Consider the following 18513-nt stretch of genomic DNA (forward strand, 5'->3'; position numbering starts at 1 on the left):
CCTTTAGAACAATTGAAATACTATGACATTATCCCAAAAATAACTCATCTTTTTTCTTTCTACTAATAATTAGGGATCTATAGCTCCTTTTAAGATTTCTTTTTGGGTTTGGGGAGATGGCTATATAGCTCAGGCTGCCTTGAACTTGAGGTCTTAGTTGGTAAAGTGCTTGCTGTGCAATCCAGCTTTAATCCACCCTGGTCTACATAGAAAGTTCTAGGCCAGCTAGGGCTACATAGTGGAACCCATGCAAAAACAGAAACAAAACCACAAAACAAACAAAAAACCTGCCAAAAAACCCAAAACAGCATAGTGGCATGTACTTTAATTATTATCATTTCAGCACTGGGAATAAAGAGACAGGAGGATCTTTGGGGCTCACAGCCAGTATAGCCTAAATGCAAGCCCCAGGTCAGTGACATATCTGTCTCACCAAGGTAGGTGGACAGTACCTGAGCAGTGACACCTGAGGTAGACCTCTGGCATCTACATACAGGCACAGGTACACATGCATGCACCCATGTTTATATGTGCGCATCCACACTCTGTTTTCTTGTGTGGTTTAACATCCAACACACCCTGCTCTGAATATGTCACAGTTTCACTGTGGTTACAGTTTTCTTTAGCATTTGTTGCTGCTAACCATTAATGTCCTACCTTTAGCCTTTGTAGTTGTTTTTGACCATTGGCAGGCTTAGGCAAGAGAATCCTGAGTGTCAGAATAGCCAGGGCTATCTAACAGGACCCTTTCCCAAACCTATCCTTTACCCCTAAAATTCAATGTAGGTATTTATTTTATCAAATTCAAATTTAACAAGCCTTTAAAGCAATTTTGAATCCTAAATTATATCTTACAAACTGACCATCCTTTTTGTCTTGTGTGTTGATTACAGATAATTGTCCATTGTTTTTGTTGTTGTTGTTATTATTATTATTATTTTGAGATAGGATCTTTCTGTTTAGTTCAGGCTGTCTTGGACTCATTGTGTAGCTCAGGCTTCCTTGAACTTGAGATCTCCCTGCCTTAGCACTGGGGAGTGTTGGCAACATCAACCATGTTTGGCTTAAATAAAAGTTTTGGCAAGGTAGGTGTAGTATAGTTAAGCAGGAGAGTGCTTCCCTGGTTGTGCTTAGTGCTCTGGGTTTAGTGGTCCCTAGCACCACCAAACGGCAGCCTCAACAACAACATGAACATGGTATAGCTTTTGATAAGCCAGTGTCACCCTTTCCCCAAATAATTTTAGAACCTTCATTCTGTTATTGTCTTGTGTGGTATTTGGGCCACGTATAAATCCGGCCATTCTACATCCTGCAGGTGGTTATGTCTTCATCCTTGTCTGTAAGGATTTCTTGCCACATTTCCTTTTAAAGATAAGATACTCTGATGCTGGAAACACTTGTTAATGGTTTAGTGACTTGGGAAACCGGGTTCATGTTTCTCACTGGAAGACAAGGTTCATTTTCAGCTTTACTATTTATGAACCAATGGTGGCTGAATTATTTAAATATGCTAAGTTTTATTTTTCTGATGTATGAAATGAGAATAGTTACCCTGTTACATAGGGTTGCAGTGATGGTGACTTTCATGAAGGTATTTTTAGATTGCAGTGACTATACAATTGTCAGCGCTTCTCATAATGAGCCTGTTGGTAATGTTTATCTGGCTTGACTCTCTGTTTGAGCAGCCTGTTCTCAGTGCTTACATATCCCTTTTATTGAATGTTTACTGATCAACTGCTTAGTATTTGTCCACAATTTTATCTGGAACTCATTTAAGCATTCTAGGCTTTGGTGTCTAGACTCTAGTTTCATTTTTCTTTTCCAAATTGGGAAATTTATTTCCTTTCTCTTAGTATCTTATTTCTTTAGCACTTAGAATGTGTTTCAGATGGTCAGTGTGGCTAGGTGCCTAGTTAAGACCTTATCCATTCAGTGCTCCTTTACCTCTGCGAGTTTTACCTGTCCACTCTAGTGTTATAGGCTTTTTGTTTTGTTTTGTTTTGTTTTTTGACAGAGAAAACAAGTTGTGTAATAAGTTGAATGATTCATCTTCCTTTCTGTCATTTGTTCCTGTTGGCATAATCTGAGGATAGAATGTAATTGGAATGATTTTTTAAATGATATATATTTACATATGCGAATTGACTAGAATAAAAATACTATTTGTTTGTTTGTTTGTTTTGTTTTTGTTTTTTGGATTTGGTTTTTTCGAGACAGGGATTCTCTGTATAGCCCTGGCAGTCCTGGAACTTACTCTGTAGACCAGGCTGGCCTCGAACTCAGAAATCCGCCTGCCTCTGCCTCCCACAGTGCTGGGATTGCAGGTGTGCGCCACCACCGCACGGCTAAATTTTCTTTTTTAAAAAGATGTATTTATTTATTCTTTATGCATATTGGTGTTTTGTCTATGTATTTTATACACCAGAAGAGAGCATTGGATCCCATGAGATCATAGCTATAGGTGGTTGTGAGCCGCCATGTGGGTGCTGGGAATTGAGTTAAGGACTTCTTAACCACTGAGCCATTCCTCTAGCCCCTGCATTTTCTGGTTTTTTATTTCTAGTGTCTAAACATTGAAAGGTTCATTTTATAGAGTGAATGGTAATGATATTAAAAGGGTAAAACATACATGGACTTAATATTTAAAAATAACAATTTAATTTCTCCTGAAATTTGCTTGACAAATATATTAATACTTCTACAACATCAAAAGTATATGCCTATATTAAATTTGTTGTGTATGTTGAGATGACTCTATCTTCAATTCTGGGCACTAGAAGATGATGATGATAAAGATCTATAATATTTGTGAATGTTTTCTTTTGCCTAGGTAAAATGGACCATGGAAGTAATTTGCTATGGACTGACCCTTCCGTTGGATGGAGAGACTGTAAAATATTGTGTTGATGTATATACAGATTGGATTATGGCTTTGGTGTTGCCAAAAGACTCTATTCCATTACCAGTTATTAAAGAACCTAATCTATATGTTCAAAGTATATTAAAACATCTACAAAATCTTTTTGTACCAAGGTAAGTTGGACTTAATTATCTGGTCATTATCAAGATCATAAAAAAGTAACATTATAATGTCACTTTTATTAAATATAAAAGCTAATTTTATTGTAAGTCCTTTGAACTTTTACTCATTCACTTTTTGGCTCTATAAATATGAATAAAAGAGATAAGCTTACAGGGCCATGTAGCATTTACAGAGGTTTTTTTTTTTGAGATGGCATCTCACTGCATAGCCAGACTGGTCATGAACTTGCTGTGTAATGTTGATCTAAACTCATAATCCTCCTGTCTTAGCCTTTTGAGTTCTGAGATTACAGGTGTGTTCTATCACTCTTGGATTTAGCACACGTTTTTAAATAGGTGTGCCTTTATTTTAAATACTTCTGGCCTTATTTTTGAGATGTTGGATATTAAAATTTGGTGATGGTGACATATTTCTTTCCCTCTTTAAACATTTTTTTGGGGGGGTAGAGCTGGCAAGATGGCTCAGTGGGTAAAGGTGCTAGCCACTAAGCCCAGTGACCAGAGTGTGATCTTTGGGACCCATGCAGTAGAAGCAGAGGGACACCCACAAGGATGTCTGCACATGCACCAATTAAATGTTTTAAAAGTCACTCAACTTGTGCATAGTTTTGTATATTATAATTCTTGTCTCTGCTTACACCAAAGGCAACTGTTCTTACCTTAAAATAATCTTGTGATGTGTGAAGGCATAGAATTAAGCAAATAGACCCAGCATGGCGGCTATACCTATATTCCCAGTACTTTAGAGGTGGAGTCAAGATGGGGAGTTGAAGACAGTATTGTCTACAGAAGGAGATGAAGGCTAACCTGAGTTACATCATGAGCCCCTGTCTCAAAGAAGCCAAAAAAGACCAGTGAGATGGCTCAGTGGGTAGTGCTTGCCACTAAGCCTGGCGTATTACTGAAAAAAGTAATGGCATATGAATAAATTGTGCTTTTGCTTTTACTTTTCTTTCTTGGAAAGCATAACTATAAGTTGTTTTGGTATTTGATAATTAGCTTGTTCCTCAGATACATGAAGATTAGGTGAACATTTTCAGTGCTGTATATTGAGACTTCTGATTTAATCTTCTATTATTGGAAGTTTCAGTTTAAAAATTTTAGCTAGTTCATCAAAATGTTATCAGAACTTAGCTAGTTGTTTAACTGATTCTCGAAGTAGAGGAAACTGCCTTTACCTTTTGCTAGAGATTAAGTTAATATGATTTCCTCTTTTTTCCCATTAGTTTGATATCTTTTTCATAATCGAGTGAAGGATATGCTATCTGTTGAAATTGATTGGCGTTTTAATTGCTTAGATATATACATTATAAGAAATGAGTATCTGTTTTTCCTGACCCTTGTGTACATGTCTCCTAAGGCAGTGGTCTACTTTTTTTTTTTTTAAAGCTAGCTAATGTTTCTCCTCAGGTCTGTGGTAGAGCAGGAAAGCAGATATTAAATTATGACTACTAAATTAAGAAATAAGAACTTTACCTACAAAGGCAGCTGGGGATGACTCAGCAGTTAAGAGCAGTGACTGATTTTCCCACAGGACCTGGGTTTGATTCCCAGCACTTTACATGGTGACTCACAGCCATCTATATAACTCTAGTCCAGGGTGTATGATTGTTTTTGGCATCTGTAGACAAGATATATACTTGATACATAGTATACTTGCAGGCAGGATGCCAACTTAAAAATTAAACAAAGAAGTAGTGTGTTACAAAGGCAGGCTGGTTAAGTTCTGACTGGTTCACTAGCTCCTGTCTGAAAGTTTTTCTGAAAACTACAGTCACTTTTGAGATCGAAGAAAATCTCTTTTGTTCAGACCTTCCCACTTTTTATATAAAGACTATCCTATTTCTTCTAGCTTTAGAATCTTGAATCCTGTTCCTGAATTCAGCTTTTTGGGTGAGGATTTATTTCTTTTCCTGCTGCCGGCCAGGCTTTACACCTGGAAAGAGCAGCTACTGTGGGAAGCATGCACTGTAATAACCACCTCAGAAGAATGTCAGCTCAGAGCCTGTGGTGCTTTTGGTTCTTATTTTGGGCTTATATATTCTGTGGGTGAATAAGCCTTGAAGGTAGCTTTATTCCTTGTTCTTCCTCAAGTAAGGCAGAACAGACACATCCTTGAGCTGTGTGGCGTCTTATGGACTAGCTTCAGCTCTAGATGGATGTGGGGTGTGTCTGTGATCCATGCACAAGTGTAGGTGTGTCTGCATGCAGAGGTCAGAGGAGGAAATGGGTGTCTTCCTCTGTTGCTCTCTGCTTCCCTCCCTTGAGACAGGGCTTTTTGCTGAGCTAGAAGCTTGCCATTTCGGCTCAGCTGCCTGGCGAGCGAGCTTTCAGGATCCACCTGTCTCTACCCCACAGTGCTGGGGCTACAGCTTCACAGAGCCATGCCTAGCTTTTTATGTGAGTGCTAGGGATTTGAACCTAGGTCCTTATATGTTTGAACAGTGAATGATCTTATCTGTTCAAACATATTTCTTTGGCCCAGTTCTGACTTCTTTAGGGAACAGTAGTGTGATTTGTCTGTAACTTTAGGGTAAGGTCCAGCTTTCTGGGTCATGATCTAGGTCTAAGGAGTAGGCATTCTAGGAGCAGATGATTTACTGACATTTCTTAAGACTCTCCAGCTCTTTGTGTCAAGTCACAATTTATAGAAATTTGACTTTATAGTTTCTAGCAGTATTGCATTGGGTTTCTCAAAAATCCCAGGTTTCTGGGAAATCTGGAGGCCAGCTCACCAGTCATTAAAGCTGTTCTTGAAATTCTCAGGTTGGGAATTCTGAAAAGAGAGGCAAGGGCTGGGCCCTGGATCCCTAGCTGTCACTTCTACCCTTATTTTATTGAATAGTTTTCTTCTCTTAAGGAGCAAAAATGTCTAAAGAGAATTTGGCAACTCCTGTTTGAGGAGTCCTTGGAGCCCTTCGGATGGAATGCTGTATTTTTGTTAGAGCAGTCATAGCAGGCACTCCTCTGAGGTGATGCTGACATGCTTCATCCATTTGGGTCTACTATTGGGCCTCTAACAGAGGTGACCTGTGGGGTGATGTGAACTGTAAACACCTGAAGAATTCTTCTGACTGTGGGTTTCAGAAAATTGAAAAGAATATAAAGGCTTTTCCTTTTCTGCTCCAGTATGAAGAGCAGAGGTAACTAGGCATGTACTCATCTTTCAGGAATTAGTTGAATATCTGCTATTTGTGCCAGACACATTTCAGAAAGGAAATCCAGAGGTGAACTTTACATTCTAGTTCTCTTGTTTTCTCACAGAAGATAATTTTTCACAGAAGAGGTGGATGGAGATCTCAGGGTGCTGAACTGCATAATGGGGGGCCATTAGCTGTAAATGGAGGAGGGTTGTGCTTTTCACTAGTGCTTAGGCAGTGTCACTGGACCACTGTTCTACGTCAGTAAGTTTCCTATTCTTTGGCTGTTGCTGTCTCTCTTCCAGGCCTGTCAGTGATATCTGTCTGTCTTCTTCAGACAGGAACAGGGCTCCAGTCAAATCCGACTATGCTTACAAGTTCTAAGAGCCATTCAGAAACTGGCCCGTGAGTCATCCATTATGGCTCGAGAAACCTGGGAAGTCTTACTGTTGTTTCTTCTGCAAATTAATGACATACTTCTGGCCCCACCAACTGTTCAAGGTTTGTTAATAAATTTTACCCATATATTTCTGAATTCTGATATAGTTTACATTTAAACTTAGTGAATGATAGACTTTGGAAATTTCAAATTTGGTAAGAATGTTGACAAACCAAAGTTTAACAATTTTTAGGTTGGAAAGATACAACATGGATTGGAGGTGGTGACACCTTCCCTTAATCCTAGAGTTCAGAAGACAGAGCCAGGCAGACTGTAAGTTCAAGCCCTGCCTGATCTACAGAGTGAGTCCTAGGCCAGCTAGGGTGACACAGTAAGGCTCTATCTTAAAAAGAGGTCGGGGGTTGTATGTCTAAGTTATTTTACCTTTGGTGATTATTTTGCTAATGTAGAAAAATGTAACTGAGTTTTTCCACCTGTGCCCCAGTTCTCAAATAACGACTTGGAGGCTTATTTATGAATAAATCCTCAGGTCATAAGATTTGGCTTGTTTCCTAACTAGCTATTTGTATTATTCTGTATCTGTTACAAGGCTAGTTACCTCTCCCCAGTTTCATGCTCAGAGTCTGGGTGATAAATCTCCCTCACCTGACTATCTCAGAGTTTCTCTCTCTCGGTTGTCTCACCTTCTAATCCTGCCTCAACTCATTGGCTGTTAGCTTTTTATTGACAGGTGATGTTTCCATACAGTGCACAAGAGATTATCCCTACAGAAAAAGACTTGTAATTTAGTATGTTGGAAAAGGATAGGAACAATAGTTTGTTTTGTGCAGTAGTATAGAGCCTGTCTAGGAACAGCAAACACTAAGTTAGAGTCTATGGATAATGCATTGGATGGCAAAATTGTTATCAAAGTAGAGTCTAAAAATTGGATAGTGATGCTAGTGAGATATCTTGCTCTTAGAAATGACCCAGGGCCTTGCCCTTGGTAGGCAAACACTTAACCATCAAGACTGAGCTCCACCTCCAGCCCAGAAAATACCTTGTTTGACAAATAAAACCTCCAAAGTCTTAAGGTGTTTGATTTGGAAGTATGAAATTCATTAGCAATCCATAAAAAGCCTCTATTTTTATACAGTTTTGCAGTGTATTTCAGAAGCCCGGCTTCATACGTTGAAGCAGAACGTACATAAAGTATAAGTTGATAATTGAGTTCCAGGGTCTGCTCTTATTCTCTGTGTATTCTAGCATGCTTGTGCTGTCAGATAGATGCACTGACCGAGGAATGTCTGGAAGGACTCATGGAATTGTAAATTGGGAAAGGACTTTGATAGGAACTGAAAATAACTTGCCAGTCAAAGCGCTGATTTCCTTGGCTTTCTGCTATTGTTCTCCATGCTAGTGACTGACTCAGCAGTGGGAATCAGGCAACTTGTCCCCTCCTTGGGCTCTTTATTATTGGAACTTTGATTTTGCTTGTTTGCACATTCCAATTACTTTCCCTTCTAGTCTAACTCTGTTTTCTTGAGCTGTGCATGTCCACTGCCCCTTCTGGTTTCAGGACTTTGACTAGAAGGACAGTTTTGTCTTCTGTTTTAAGGTTTGGTCTAATCTGGTCCTAGTGCTTAGCTTTCTCTTTGTTTTTCTTCACTGAAGGGCAGCTTTAAGCACCTGGAGCATTTTCTTGCATACTTTGGAGTCAGGAAGACCTCAGTATTTGTTCTGAGTTCTTTTTTATTGGCTAGGTGGAGTGGAAACATACTGGCATTAGAAGATCAGGGTTACACTTTACTACATAGTTCCAGGTTAACTTGAGTTACATGACAGGGCCATGTCTTTAAACAAAACCTAACAGGTATTTACAAATACCTGTCCTGAAGAAATAAATGAGAGGGTTATGTGAGGCCACGTGTGAACTGCTTGGCACAGAAGGTGATTTATAGTGGTCGCTCACTGTTGGTATCCATCTTTTTCTTTCTTTCCTTTTTGTCCCTAGCTAGAACCTTAAGATCTGTACTAAAAAAATTAGCAGGGCAGTTTGAAAATTCTCAAAAAGTGATTCATTGATGCTCTCTATGATTCCTTTATAGGCACTTCCTCCTAAAAATCACAAATTTGAAAAATTCTTACTAACATTACAACTATTTAACTTTTGACCAGTTTTCCAATAAAATGAGTGAAAGACTCTACTTTAAAAATAAGCATGCCAAGTTATGTTCTTTTTTTCCTTGCCTAGGTGGCATTGCTGAGAACCTAGCAGAGAAGCTGATTGGTGTTCTCTTTGAAGTTTGGTTACTAGCTTGCACCAGGTGCTTCCCAACACCTCCGTATTGGAAGACAGCCAAGGAGATGGTGGCTAACTGGAGGCACCACCCTGCAGTGGTAGAGCAGTGGAGCAAGGCCATCTGTGCACTGACCTCCAGGTAAGTCAGTGTCTTCCTCATCCATCTGGCTCGTTTCTGGTTCTGTCTTTGAGCAGTTCATGGAATATATTTTGAAAGGTCTGGATCCTTCATTATTGTACTTTATGGACTGCACCAATTTAAAAGAAGTAAAGTCAGGGGGATGGCTCATGGTAGATGTTCTTGCCATGCAAGCCTGACAGTCTGAGTTTTTCCCCAGAACCCATGTAAAGGCAAAAGGAGAGTTATCCTTTGACCTCTCCATGCATGTTATATCATAATGATGGCTAAAGAACTATGTCTTCTTTTAATTAGTTTTGATTATAAAAGCCATATGTTCTGATAATAGCAAAATTGGAAATGCAGAATAATATCCCATCATTTAAAACTGTTTTCCGCTGTACTTTCCCCCATTTAGTTCCTGCTTAATTAAAAACAAAACAAGTTTGAGATAACAGGTGTTTCTGTTTGATGTCCGATCCAAGTCATTTTAATTACATGTATTTATTTGTAAATAATTCTTGAGTAACATTTTAGTAACTTTATAGTCTTAAATAATTTAATAATTTCTATTTTGATAAAAATATGCTTTAGAAATTTTGTTGAAGGGATGCTTTATATAATTTTATATATATTTTGATTGCTTTATTAGAATATGATCCCTAGTGGCTTTGAAAAGCCCCAACACGTGCAGAATATTACTGTTAGTAAATAAGTTGTTGAATTCAGTTAACTTTTATGGTACATCATAAAAATGTACTATATTCTGAACATACATACTAAATTCTGAGCCTCACGTAAAGTTGTTATAAACAAATTATACCTTAGTTTTATTGAAGGATTTACAGTGGTGCTACTTTTTAAAAAATTATAGGAAGCTGGGTGTGGTGGCATACACCTTTAATCCCAGTGTTCAGGAGGAAGGAGTAGGCAGATCTCTGAGTTTGAGGCCAGCCTGGTGTGTGTAGTGAGATTATTGCCAACCTGGTTTCAAGGTGAGTTCCATGCTAGCCAGAACTACATGTTAAGACTGCCTCAAAATAAACACAAAAATTAAAACCATCCAACCAAACAAAAAAGGAAAGAAATAATGTATATGTTACTTTCATGTTTAATAATGTAATTATATAGGTATATATAATACATATACACAACAATAATACATAATTTATTAATATATAATAAATACAAATACCTAATATAATAAAATACACAATTTATTATTTGAAAGTTTTATAAATAAGTTAACTTAAATAGTTTGAATATTTCACATACAACTTTAAACTTTAAAAAAAAAATCTTGAAATTCCTTGCAGTTTGTTTTTACAAATCAGAGTTTTCATATAGCTTTTTTACTTAGGTAAGGTGTTACAGGATAGTTGATCACACTGTGAACTCTGAGATTGTGTTGTTTACTGGGAAAACTTGTTTCTAGTTGTAGTATAGCACAGCTTTAGCACACACCTTAATTCCTTTGGCTGGAATACAGATATGTCCTTAGTATACACCTTTAATCCAAGCAATGAAAGTAAAGTTAGTTTGTAGAAGGAAGCACCCATATTTGCAAGTGATGTTTAATTGTGTGGCAGACAAAGTGATGAATCAGAAAAAGATTTGACAGAATAGGATATGCCCAGCTCTCATAGGAATAGAGAGAGAAAAGAGAGGCTACTTAAGAGACAGCAATGTGGAGAGGGGAGACAGTTTTACAGAGACAGTTGTATAAAGGCAGGTTGCAGAGAGAGAACAAGCTAGTGACAGGTGAAGACAGAATAAGTCAGAGAATGAGAATGAGCCAGAAGATTAGAGAATATCTTGCCAAAGTTAGTATGAACCCAAGTAGAATAATTCAGTGAGAAATGAGAGAAGCCATATTGAACTAGTCAGCCTGGAGATGAGTTTTGAGCCAAAACAGCTGAGTTGACCATCCAGAGTTCCAGAAGGAGTGAGCTTATTCAGCAGTAAGTCTCAGAGGCTGAAAACATTCTAGGCTTAGATAAGATTGTACAGAGGCTAGAAGCTTCCAGGACTAGGCCTGGGTTAAAAGACTGAGGCAGTAAGCCTTAGAAATGACAATTAGAGCAAGAGAATAAAAGTTATTTTTATGTTAAGGCATGTTTAATCTGTTTTCTTGTATAATCCTTGAATGTTTGTTTAATTTGTTGATAATGGACTTGGTAGCTGGACCTGGTGTTATATAAAGACTATAAGCTTTGTTAGTAGGATCAGAAGTTCATAGCCAGCCTCTGCAATTTAGTGAGATCTTGTTTCAAAATAAAAAGTTAAATAGGCTAGGATAAAGCTCACTTGCTTGAATGTGCGAGGTCTAGGTACAGTCTTCAATACCATCAAAAGAAAAAGAAGACAAAACCTGAAAGACAGAACTGGACTTAGTAGTGTGTGCTTTTCTTTTCCAGATTGCTCCGCTTTACATACGGTCCTTCATTTCCTCCGTTTAAAGTTCCTGATGAAGATGCCAATCTGATCCCTCCAGAAATGGACAATGAGTGTATTGCACAAACATGGTTTCGATTTTTACATATGCTAAGGTATTTCCCCCCTGTGCTTCTGCTGGAGTGCAATATGTGTGCTAAGCGCAGTCCACTGGACGGAGCGTGCATGTCTGCATCATGCATCTGTCTCCTGTCTATCCATTCCAGGGTGCTCCAGTTGCCCTCAGCTGGTTTTGGCTGCCTTCTTTAGGAATTTGTTTTTTTGCTTGTTACTGCATCTTAGATGATGATGTTTCTTCCAGGATTTTCTCACATTCTTTGGGGAATTGAGCTCCTTTCTCTATCATCAGTCTATTAGCCATTTCATTGGCTCAATAAAATAAAATTTTTAGAAAGGGAACAGAGGAGGAAAAGAAAAGTAGAAAAAGGTAACCTACAAAATGTAAGAACTGTGGTTCTTAGGATCTAATTTTAAAGATTTATTTACTTTATATATATATATATTTGAGTACACTGTCACTCTCTTCAGATAAGCCAGAAAAGGGCATCAGATCCCATTACAGATGGTTGTGAGCCACCATGTGGTTGCTGGGAATTGAACTCAGGACCTCTGGAAGAGCAGCCATTGCTCTTAACCACTGAGCTATCTCTCCAGCCTCAGGATCCAATTTTAAAATAAAAAAAACATTTTTTTTATTGGTATGTATGTGTATCTCTCTGTGTGAGTGTATGCTGTGTATTTGGGTACCCTTAAGTGGCAAAAGAGAACACCATATCCATGAGACTGGAATTATAGGAGGTTGTGAGTCACTGGATGTGGATGTTGGGAACCAGCCTCGAGTTTTCTGGAAGAGCAGGGTACACTCTTAACCCCTAAGTCATCTCTCCAGCCCCATTCAAATGTTTTATTTGGTGCTAGGAATTGAACTTGAATTTGTACATGTAAGCATGTAGTCTACCACTTAGACATATTCTACTCCTTTATTGGTTTATTATTTTAAACAAAGCTTTGCTCTGTAGCTCAGACTAGCCTTGAACCTACTGGCCTTACACTTCCTCAGCACTGAATTTGAGCCACTGTTACCCTGAAGCCCCTCTTTTTTTTTTTGGATTTGGTTTTTTCCGAGACAGGATTTCTCTGTATAGTCCTGGCTGTCCTGGAACTCACTCTGTAGACCAGGCTGGCCTCAAGAACTCAGAAATCCGCCTGCCTCTGCCTCCCAGAGTGCTGGGATTACAGGTGTGTGCCACCACCACCCAGCTGAAGCCCCTCTTTTAAGAGTCTTACATGCAAACAGAAATGTTTTATCCACAAAATTTGTATAATTCTTTTCTTTTTTTTTTTTGTATGTGTGTGTGTTTGTTTTTTTTCGAGACAGGGTTTCTCTGTGTAGCCCTGGCTTTCCTGGAACTCACTTTGTAGACCAGGCTGGTCTTGAACTCAGAAATCCACCTGCCTCTGCCTCCCAAGTGCTGGGATTAAAGGCATGTGGCACCACCACCCGGTCTATTTCTTATATCATTATTTGCAAGTATTGCTAAGATAGTAGGACTCTCCCCTTTGTTATATTACTATATTCTTATATGAGGCAGGAGGATCATAAATTTAAGCCCAATATGGGATATGTAATGAGTTTCATGCTAGTCTATAACCTCAGTATAAGACTCTGTTTACAAAGTTTTTTAAATTAAAATCTTGTTGCCTAACACTTTTTAATTTTTTTCATTCCTAATTCATATCTTAGGCTTTATCTTTGTTCTTGGAATAATACTGGTGTTTTAGTCAGAATTTGTTATTATAAATAATAGAAACCTGGGTATGCAAATGTTTGCTCTGCTTACCCACACACACACACACACACTATTGCCACCATTGTGAGGGGAGGTCACTGTGAATCCATGGAGAGCCCTCATTAAACTCTTCAGAAGCAGTTGGGAAAGGTGAAGCCTTGACACTTGGCTTTCTCTATCTCAGCTTTCTTTTTCTTTTTCTTTTTCTTTTTTTCTTTGAGACAGGGTTCCTCTGTGTAGCCCTGCCTGTCCTGGAACTCACTCTGTAGACCAGGCTGGTCTTGAACTCAGAAATCCGCCTGCCTCTGCTGTCCAAGTGCTGGGATTAAAGGCATGTACCACAACTGCCTGGCACTATCTCAGCTTTCTTGTCTTGTACATACATTCTATCTCTCTGGTAGACTGTTTCCTTGTTTCTTTTCCCTTGCCTTTCAGGCATATGTGATTTAGTATCAGGAACAGCTGTGAGCACTGCTCTTTTAGGTTACTGGGACTTTCCCTCAAAAGAGACATATTAGGTCAAATTATTTTTGTTAATTAGGCTAAAGTGGTTATGGATTTTCTCACAGACATTTGGATGGATTCTTTTTGGATACATTTTATGTTTTTATTTAAGTGAGCTGTTGGTGGGTTAGAAGCAGGGCTATGAGGATTACTCAGAAGGGGCCATTGTGTCCTTTGGCAAATTTCCTGGGAAGAGGGCTGAATGTGATGTGGAGTATAAACAGAATCTGGTCTAGTATAGTAGCGTCATCTTTTTCCTGGAAAAAACAAGGTTCCGATTGATTTTTTTTACTGATGCTATTCTCAAATGTTGTCCTTGCATTTGTTGGTAAGTCCATACATATGGACAGATGTTTATATTAAAAATTTCTTCATGAAATTCTTGTTGACTTTTTATTACTTAGTTCCAAACATTAAAACAAAACAAAACAAAACAAAAAAAACCTCCTCCTCCTCCTTTGTTTTAGACAGGGTTTCTCTGTGTAACAGCTTTGTAGACCAGGCTGGCCTGGAACTCAGAGATTTGCCTGCCTTTGCCTCCTAGGATCTGGGATTAAAGACATAGCCATGATGCTGGGTGAAAACATTTCTTAAAAATTAAAACTTTCTAGTCTAGCTTGCTTCTCATTCTATGAAGAAAGTAGGTTCTTGCTTTTTCTTTATTTTGTTTTTTAAAAAAGAGCAAGCTAGATATCATTGCTTATACCTTTAAACCCAGCAATTGGGAGGAAGAGGTAGGTAGGCAGAGTATAGAAGGCAGACAGAATTGGATATCTGAGTTCAAGGCCAGTATTATCTGCATAGCCAACTCCAGACTAGTCAGAGCTACATAATGAGACTCTGTCTCAAGAAACACATAAACCAAAACATTGTATTAAATTCTCAAAGAATTAACCATTATTTAAAAAGCAATTAAACATGCAAGCATATATAGAAACATTCAAGTTTGAGTCCCTAGCTCATCAAATAAAGTCAGTCTCCTCCACACTAAAGATACAGGCACAAGCAGTCCTGTTCTTTTTTGTTGTTTATTTGTTTGTTTTTGAGACAGTGTCTTGCTAGATGGTGTCGGTTGTCTGGGGTTAACTCACTATATAGAGGAGAAAGTCAGAGGGATCTGCTTCCCTCTGCCCACTGAATGGTGGGACTGAAGGTGTGCACTACCATCAGGAATAGTCCTAATTCTTAAATTGGATTGCGTGCATTTTTTTATTGCTATAAACATCTCTAAGTGTATAATTAAGTATAATTAATTCTTTTTCCTTTTCAATAGTAATCCCGTGGATCTGAGTAACCCAGCCGTTATAAGCTCAACCCCCAAGTTTCAGGAACAGTTCCTGAATGTGAGCGGGATGCCACAGGAGCTGAGCCAGTACCCCTGCCTTAAACATCTGCCTCAGATATTCTTTCGTGCCATGCGTGGAATCAGCTGTCTGGTGGATGCATTCTTAGGTGAATTTTGTGTATGTTTCTTAGGTGTTTGAAGAGCTGTGGGTAGATATTCTATAATTTAATGCTGGATCTTCATAGGGAAGCCCAGAGACAGAGGAACAAACTTGGCAAATAATGACCTAGGAAAATTTATTTTCAGCAAATTGTGATAGCTAGAAAACTACTGTCTTTCTGCAAATCAAACAAAAGTACCAAGAAAAAGAGATAGTCATTTCTTCTGGGTTCCTATCCAACTGAAATAAGTTCTACTACTTAGGAAGAAAGGCTGGATGGATCATGGGGCAGCTGTTTTTCTTAAAACAAAAACAAAACTTTTTTTTTCTTAAGGCATTTCTCGACCTCGATCAGACAGTGCTCCCCCAACACCTGTGAACAGATTAAGTATGCCCCAGAGTGCTGCTGTGAACACCACACCACCACATAACCGGAGGCACCGGGCTGTTACCGTGAACAAGGCCACAATGAAGACAAGTACAGTAAGAACGTTCAGCATTGTTGTTTTGTTTTATGGAGGTTAAGTCCTACAACTTTAATTTTCTCAAACTTTTCATGTCTGTGGACACTTACTTGTATTCGTCTCGTAGGTTACTACTGCTCACACCTCAAAAGTCCAGCACCAGGCATCCTCCACTTCTCCTCTGTCCAGTCCAAATCAGACTAGTTCAGAACCCAGGCCGCTGCCTGCCCCCCGAAGACCAAAGGTTAACAGCATCTTGAATCTCTTTGGATCGTGGTTATTCGATGCAGCATTTGTTCACTGTAAACTTCATAATGGAATAAACAGAGACAGCAGCATGACTGGTAAATATGCCCAGAAACATGAAGTCATTATCCCCTTTCTGTTTCTTTCTTTTTAGTCTTTCCTACCTGCAAGATTAATACAGATCTTGAAAAGCACCCTGTTTCTAACCAAACAATATGCTGTGCTTAACCCCTTCCAGCTGAACCAATAGAATCATGTGAAGCTTTCTTATCTATCCTTTTTAATGTGTATTTTATGAAGTTTAGCTTTTGTCTGGTTTTATTAGGGACACTTAAGGTTAGTCACTTTCTGTTGAATCAAATTCCATTTTGTAGGTGACCTGGAAATTCTCTTTATGTCAGCCAGGATGATAATAGATATATGAATAATTAAAGATTTTGAGTGAAAATTCACTCATTGAAATGTTTTCTTAGATTTTTCATCAATACATGTAAATACCAGGAATTTTCTTTTTGCTTTGGGGTAGACCCTAACATCTCAGGTTTTAGTTTAGAGAAAATATGATCTGCTCTGTAACTTTGTAAGAATTGTAGAGTATTCTACAATTCTACAAACCGACCCTAGTATCTTTATGAGATTTTACTATAGAATGAAATTGTCTAAAATGAAATTGGATTTGTTACCAGTACTCTTGATGCAAGTGCCAGATGGGTGGTGAGGTAGTGCAGAATGTTTTGATTGGTCATCATCTGTCTTGCACAGTTGATTAGTAATAATGGCTGGCATTTATTGAGCGCTGTTAATGTGTGCCAGGTATCATGTTTATGTATTAATGAGTGTATTAGTTGTTTTCTGAAAAGTACTTTTTTACAGGCATTGGGGACAGACTGAGGTAAAAAGATGTCTGATAGTATTATTTTCTCATAGTATTATTTTCCTGGAAGAGTTTTGAATCCAGGGATAAAGTTAACAGTGTTCAAAAGGGATTCTGTTTTTTTCTTAGAAGCTCATTCACAACTATTCACAACTACTATGAGTAGTTTATAAATATAATTATTTTGGATATTCTTATGAATCTTTTAAATAATTTAGAAAAGTCTTAAGTGTGAAGATGTTATGGGATATGAGGCTGCATGAGTGAGTTAGAAATTCTTTTGCTTGCTTTAGTTTGTTTAAATTCAGGTACTTTATATTTTACCATTTCTTCATTACAGTTTTATTCATGAGCTTGAGTAAGTGAAAGTTTTTTAAAACCATTCATGGATATATTTTCATTATGTCATATGCCATATATTTGAGTTTTCTGAACCATGTTTATTAATTTATATGTTAATATCCAGAGTCAATCAACCTTTTATTTAATTTATTTTGATAAGGTATAATTCTTACGATATAAATTAACTGTTGAGAAGCTGTTGGCCTTGACATCTTTGAATCTAGCATGGCTCAATCTGCTGCTTTGTGGAAGGCTTGTACAATGTGAATCTAGAGCTTTCTGTCTCTGGAGAGTTTAACAGCTTTGTTCGCTCACTGCACTAGAAGGTAGAGCCAGAATTGAAGTGATGAATGAGCAGCACACCACTGTTCCTCCATTGCTCACCTTCTGCTTGGCTCACAAGTGAGAGCCACGCCTCCTATCATGGCCAGGATTCTGAAGGCTGTTACATTACCCAGGAGATGTGAGGTGTCCGGATAGTTAAAGTGGGTTTAGAGTGTTCTTGGGTGCCAGTCTTGAAGTCTTGGATGGGAGGCGCCACGGATTGGGGGTATCATGTGTTTTCTAAGTACTGGCTGCCATCAAGGAATTCTGCCATGCAGTTCACCTTTAACTCAACTATTTGCTTCTTTGAATTCTTAGCTTTTAGTTTACCTCATGCACTGTGCTTTGTAAAAATAACATTGAGCTGGGAAGGGTTAATAAACTAAAAACTTTAATGCACGTTATGGGCAGTTCAAAACCTTAATTCTTTGTAGCTATGTAATTTTCTTTGTTCATTGTTTTGCATGATACAAAAAAATCATAATTTCGGACCTGAATGCACAATTTCCTATGTTTTTGAATTAGCTTGTGGTATCGTAAAGCTTTAAATCTAACTTTGAAAAAGCTAAAAAGCTTCTTAATTTATTGTAAAATTTCACCATCTTTAAAGTATTTTATAATTACTGCTGTCCTTTGATTTGTTTCCATTTATTTCTATTATCTTGCAGCATCTTTTATCCAAATTCTTCTTTCTTATAAATCTTGTAAGTAGGAACCAGAAGCTTCTCCTTAATCGCAGTCATGTTTTTATTTTTTCCATAATTCCATTAAAATTTTTGATTGTCATTGTCTATTGTAGTTTTTGCACTTGGGAAGAAAACTATTTTTTCTGTGTTTTGAATGGGGAAGATTGTTGGCAAAAGCAAATTAATCTGCCTGAATCAATCCCATTATTTCTGTATACTAGTCTGGTCATGTCATGAATTCCAGGACTTTGCACTAACTGTGTTTTGGCTTTTTTTTCTTTCTTTCTTTCTTTCTTTTTTTTTTTTTTTTTTAGCTTTAAGCTTATTTTTATACAGATTTAGTGTTTGATTTGTATGCATTCTGCATGGAGTGTTTTCCAAATGTATTATTGCTGGATAGTTT

General features: G+C 37.9%; 1 protein-coding gene across 4 annotated transcripts in view; it reads left to right on the forward strand.

Annotated features, from left to right (window-relative positions):
• Window positions 1–18513, forward strand: part of Ralgapb (Ral GTPase activating protein non-catalytic subunit beta) — a 90622-nt gene that overhangs the window by 12800 nt on the left and 59309 nt on the right. For 3 of the 4 annotated variants that reach the window (XM_052184158.1, XM_052184155.1, XM_052184156.1), the window contains exons 3-9: window positions 2831–3033; window positions 6520–6683; window positions 8816–9002; window positions 11399–11530; window positions 15003–15181; window positions 15509–15657; window positions 15766–15982. In XM_052184158.1, the coding sequence (XP_052040118.1) occupies window positions 2831–3033; window positions 6520–6683; window positions 8816–9002; window positions 11399–11530; window positions 15003–15181; window positions 15509–15657; window positions 15766–15982 (1231 nt within the window). Of the gene's footprint in view, window positions 1–2830; window positions 3034–6487; window positions 6684–8815; window positions 9003–11398; window positions 11531–15002; window positions 15182–15508; window positions 15658–15765; window positions 15983–18513 lie in introns of those variants that run through there. The other variant, XM_052184157.1, reaches the window with a different exon arrangement.

This window comes from Apodemus sylvaticus, chromosome 5, assembly GCF_947179515.1.
Source record: "Apodemus sylvaticus chromosome 5, mApoSyl1.1, whole genome shotgun sequence".
NCBI classification, from domain to species: Eukaryota; Metazoa; Chordata; class Mammalia; order Rodentia; family Muridae; genus Apodemus; species Apodemus sylvaticus.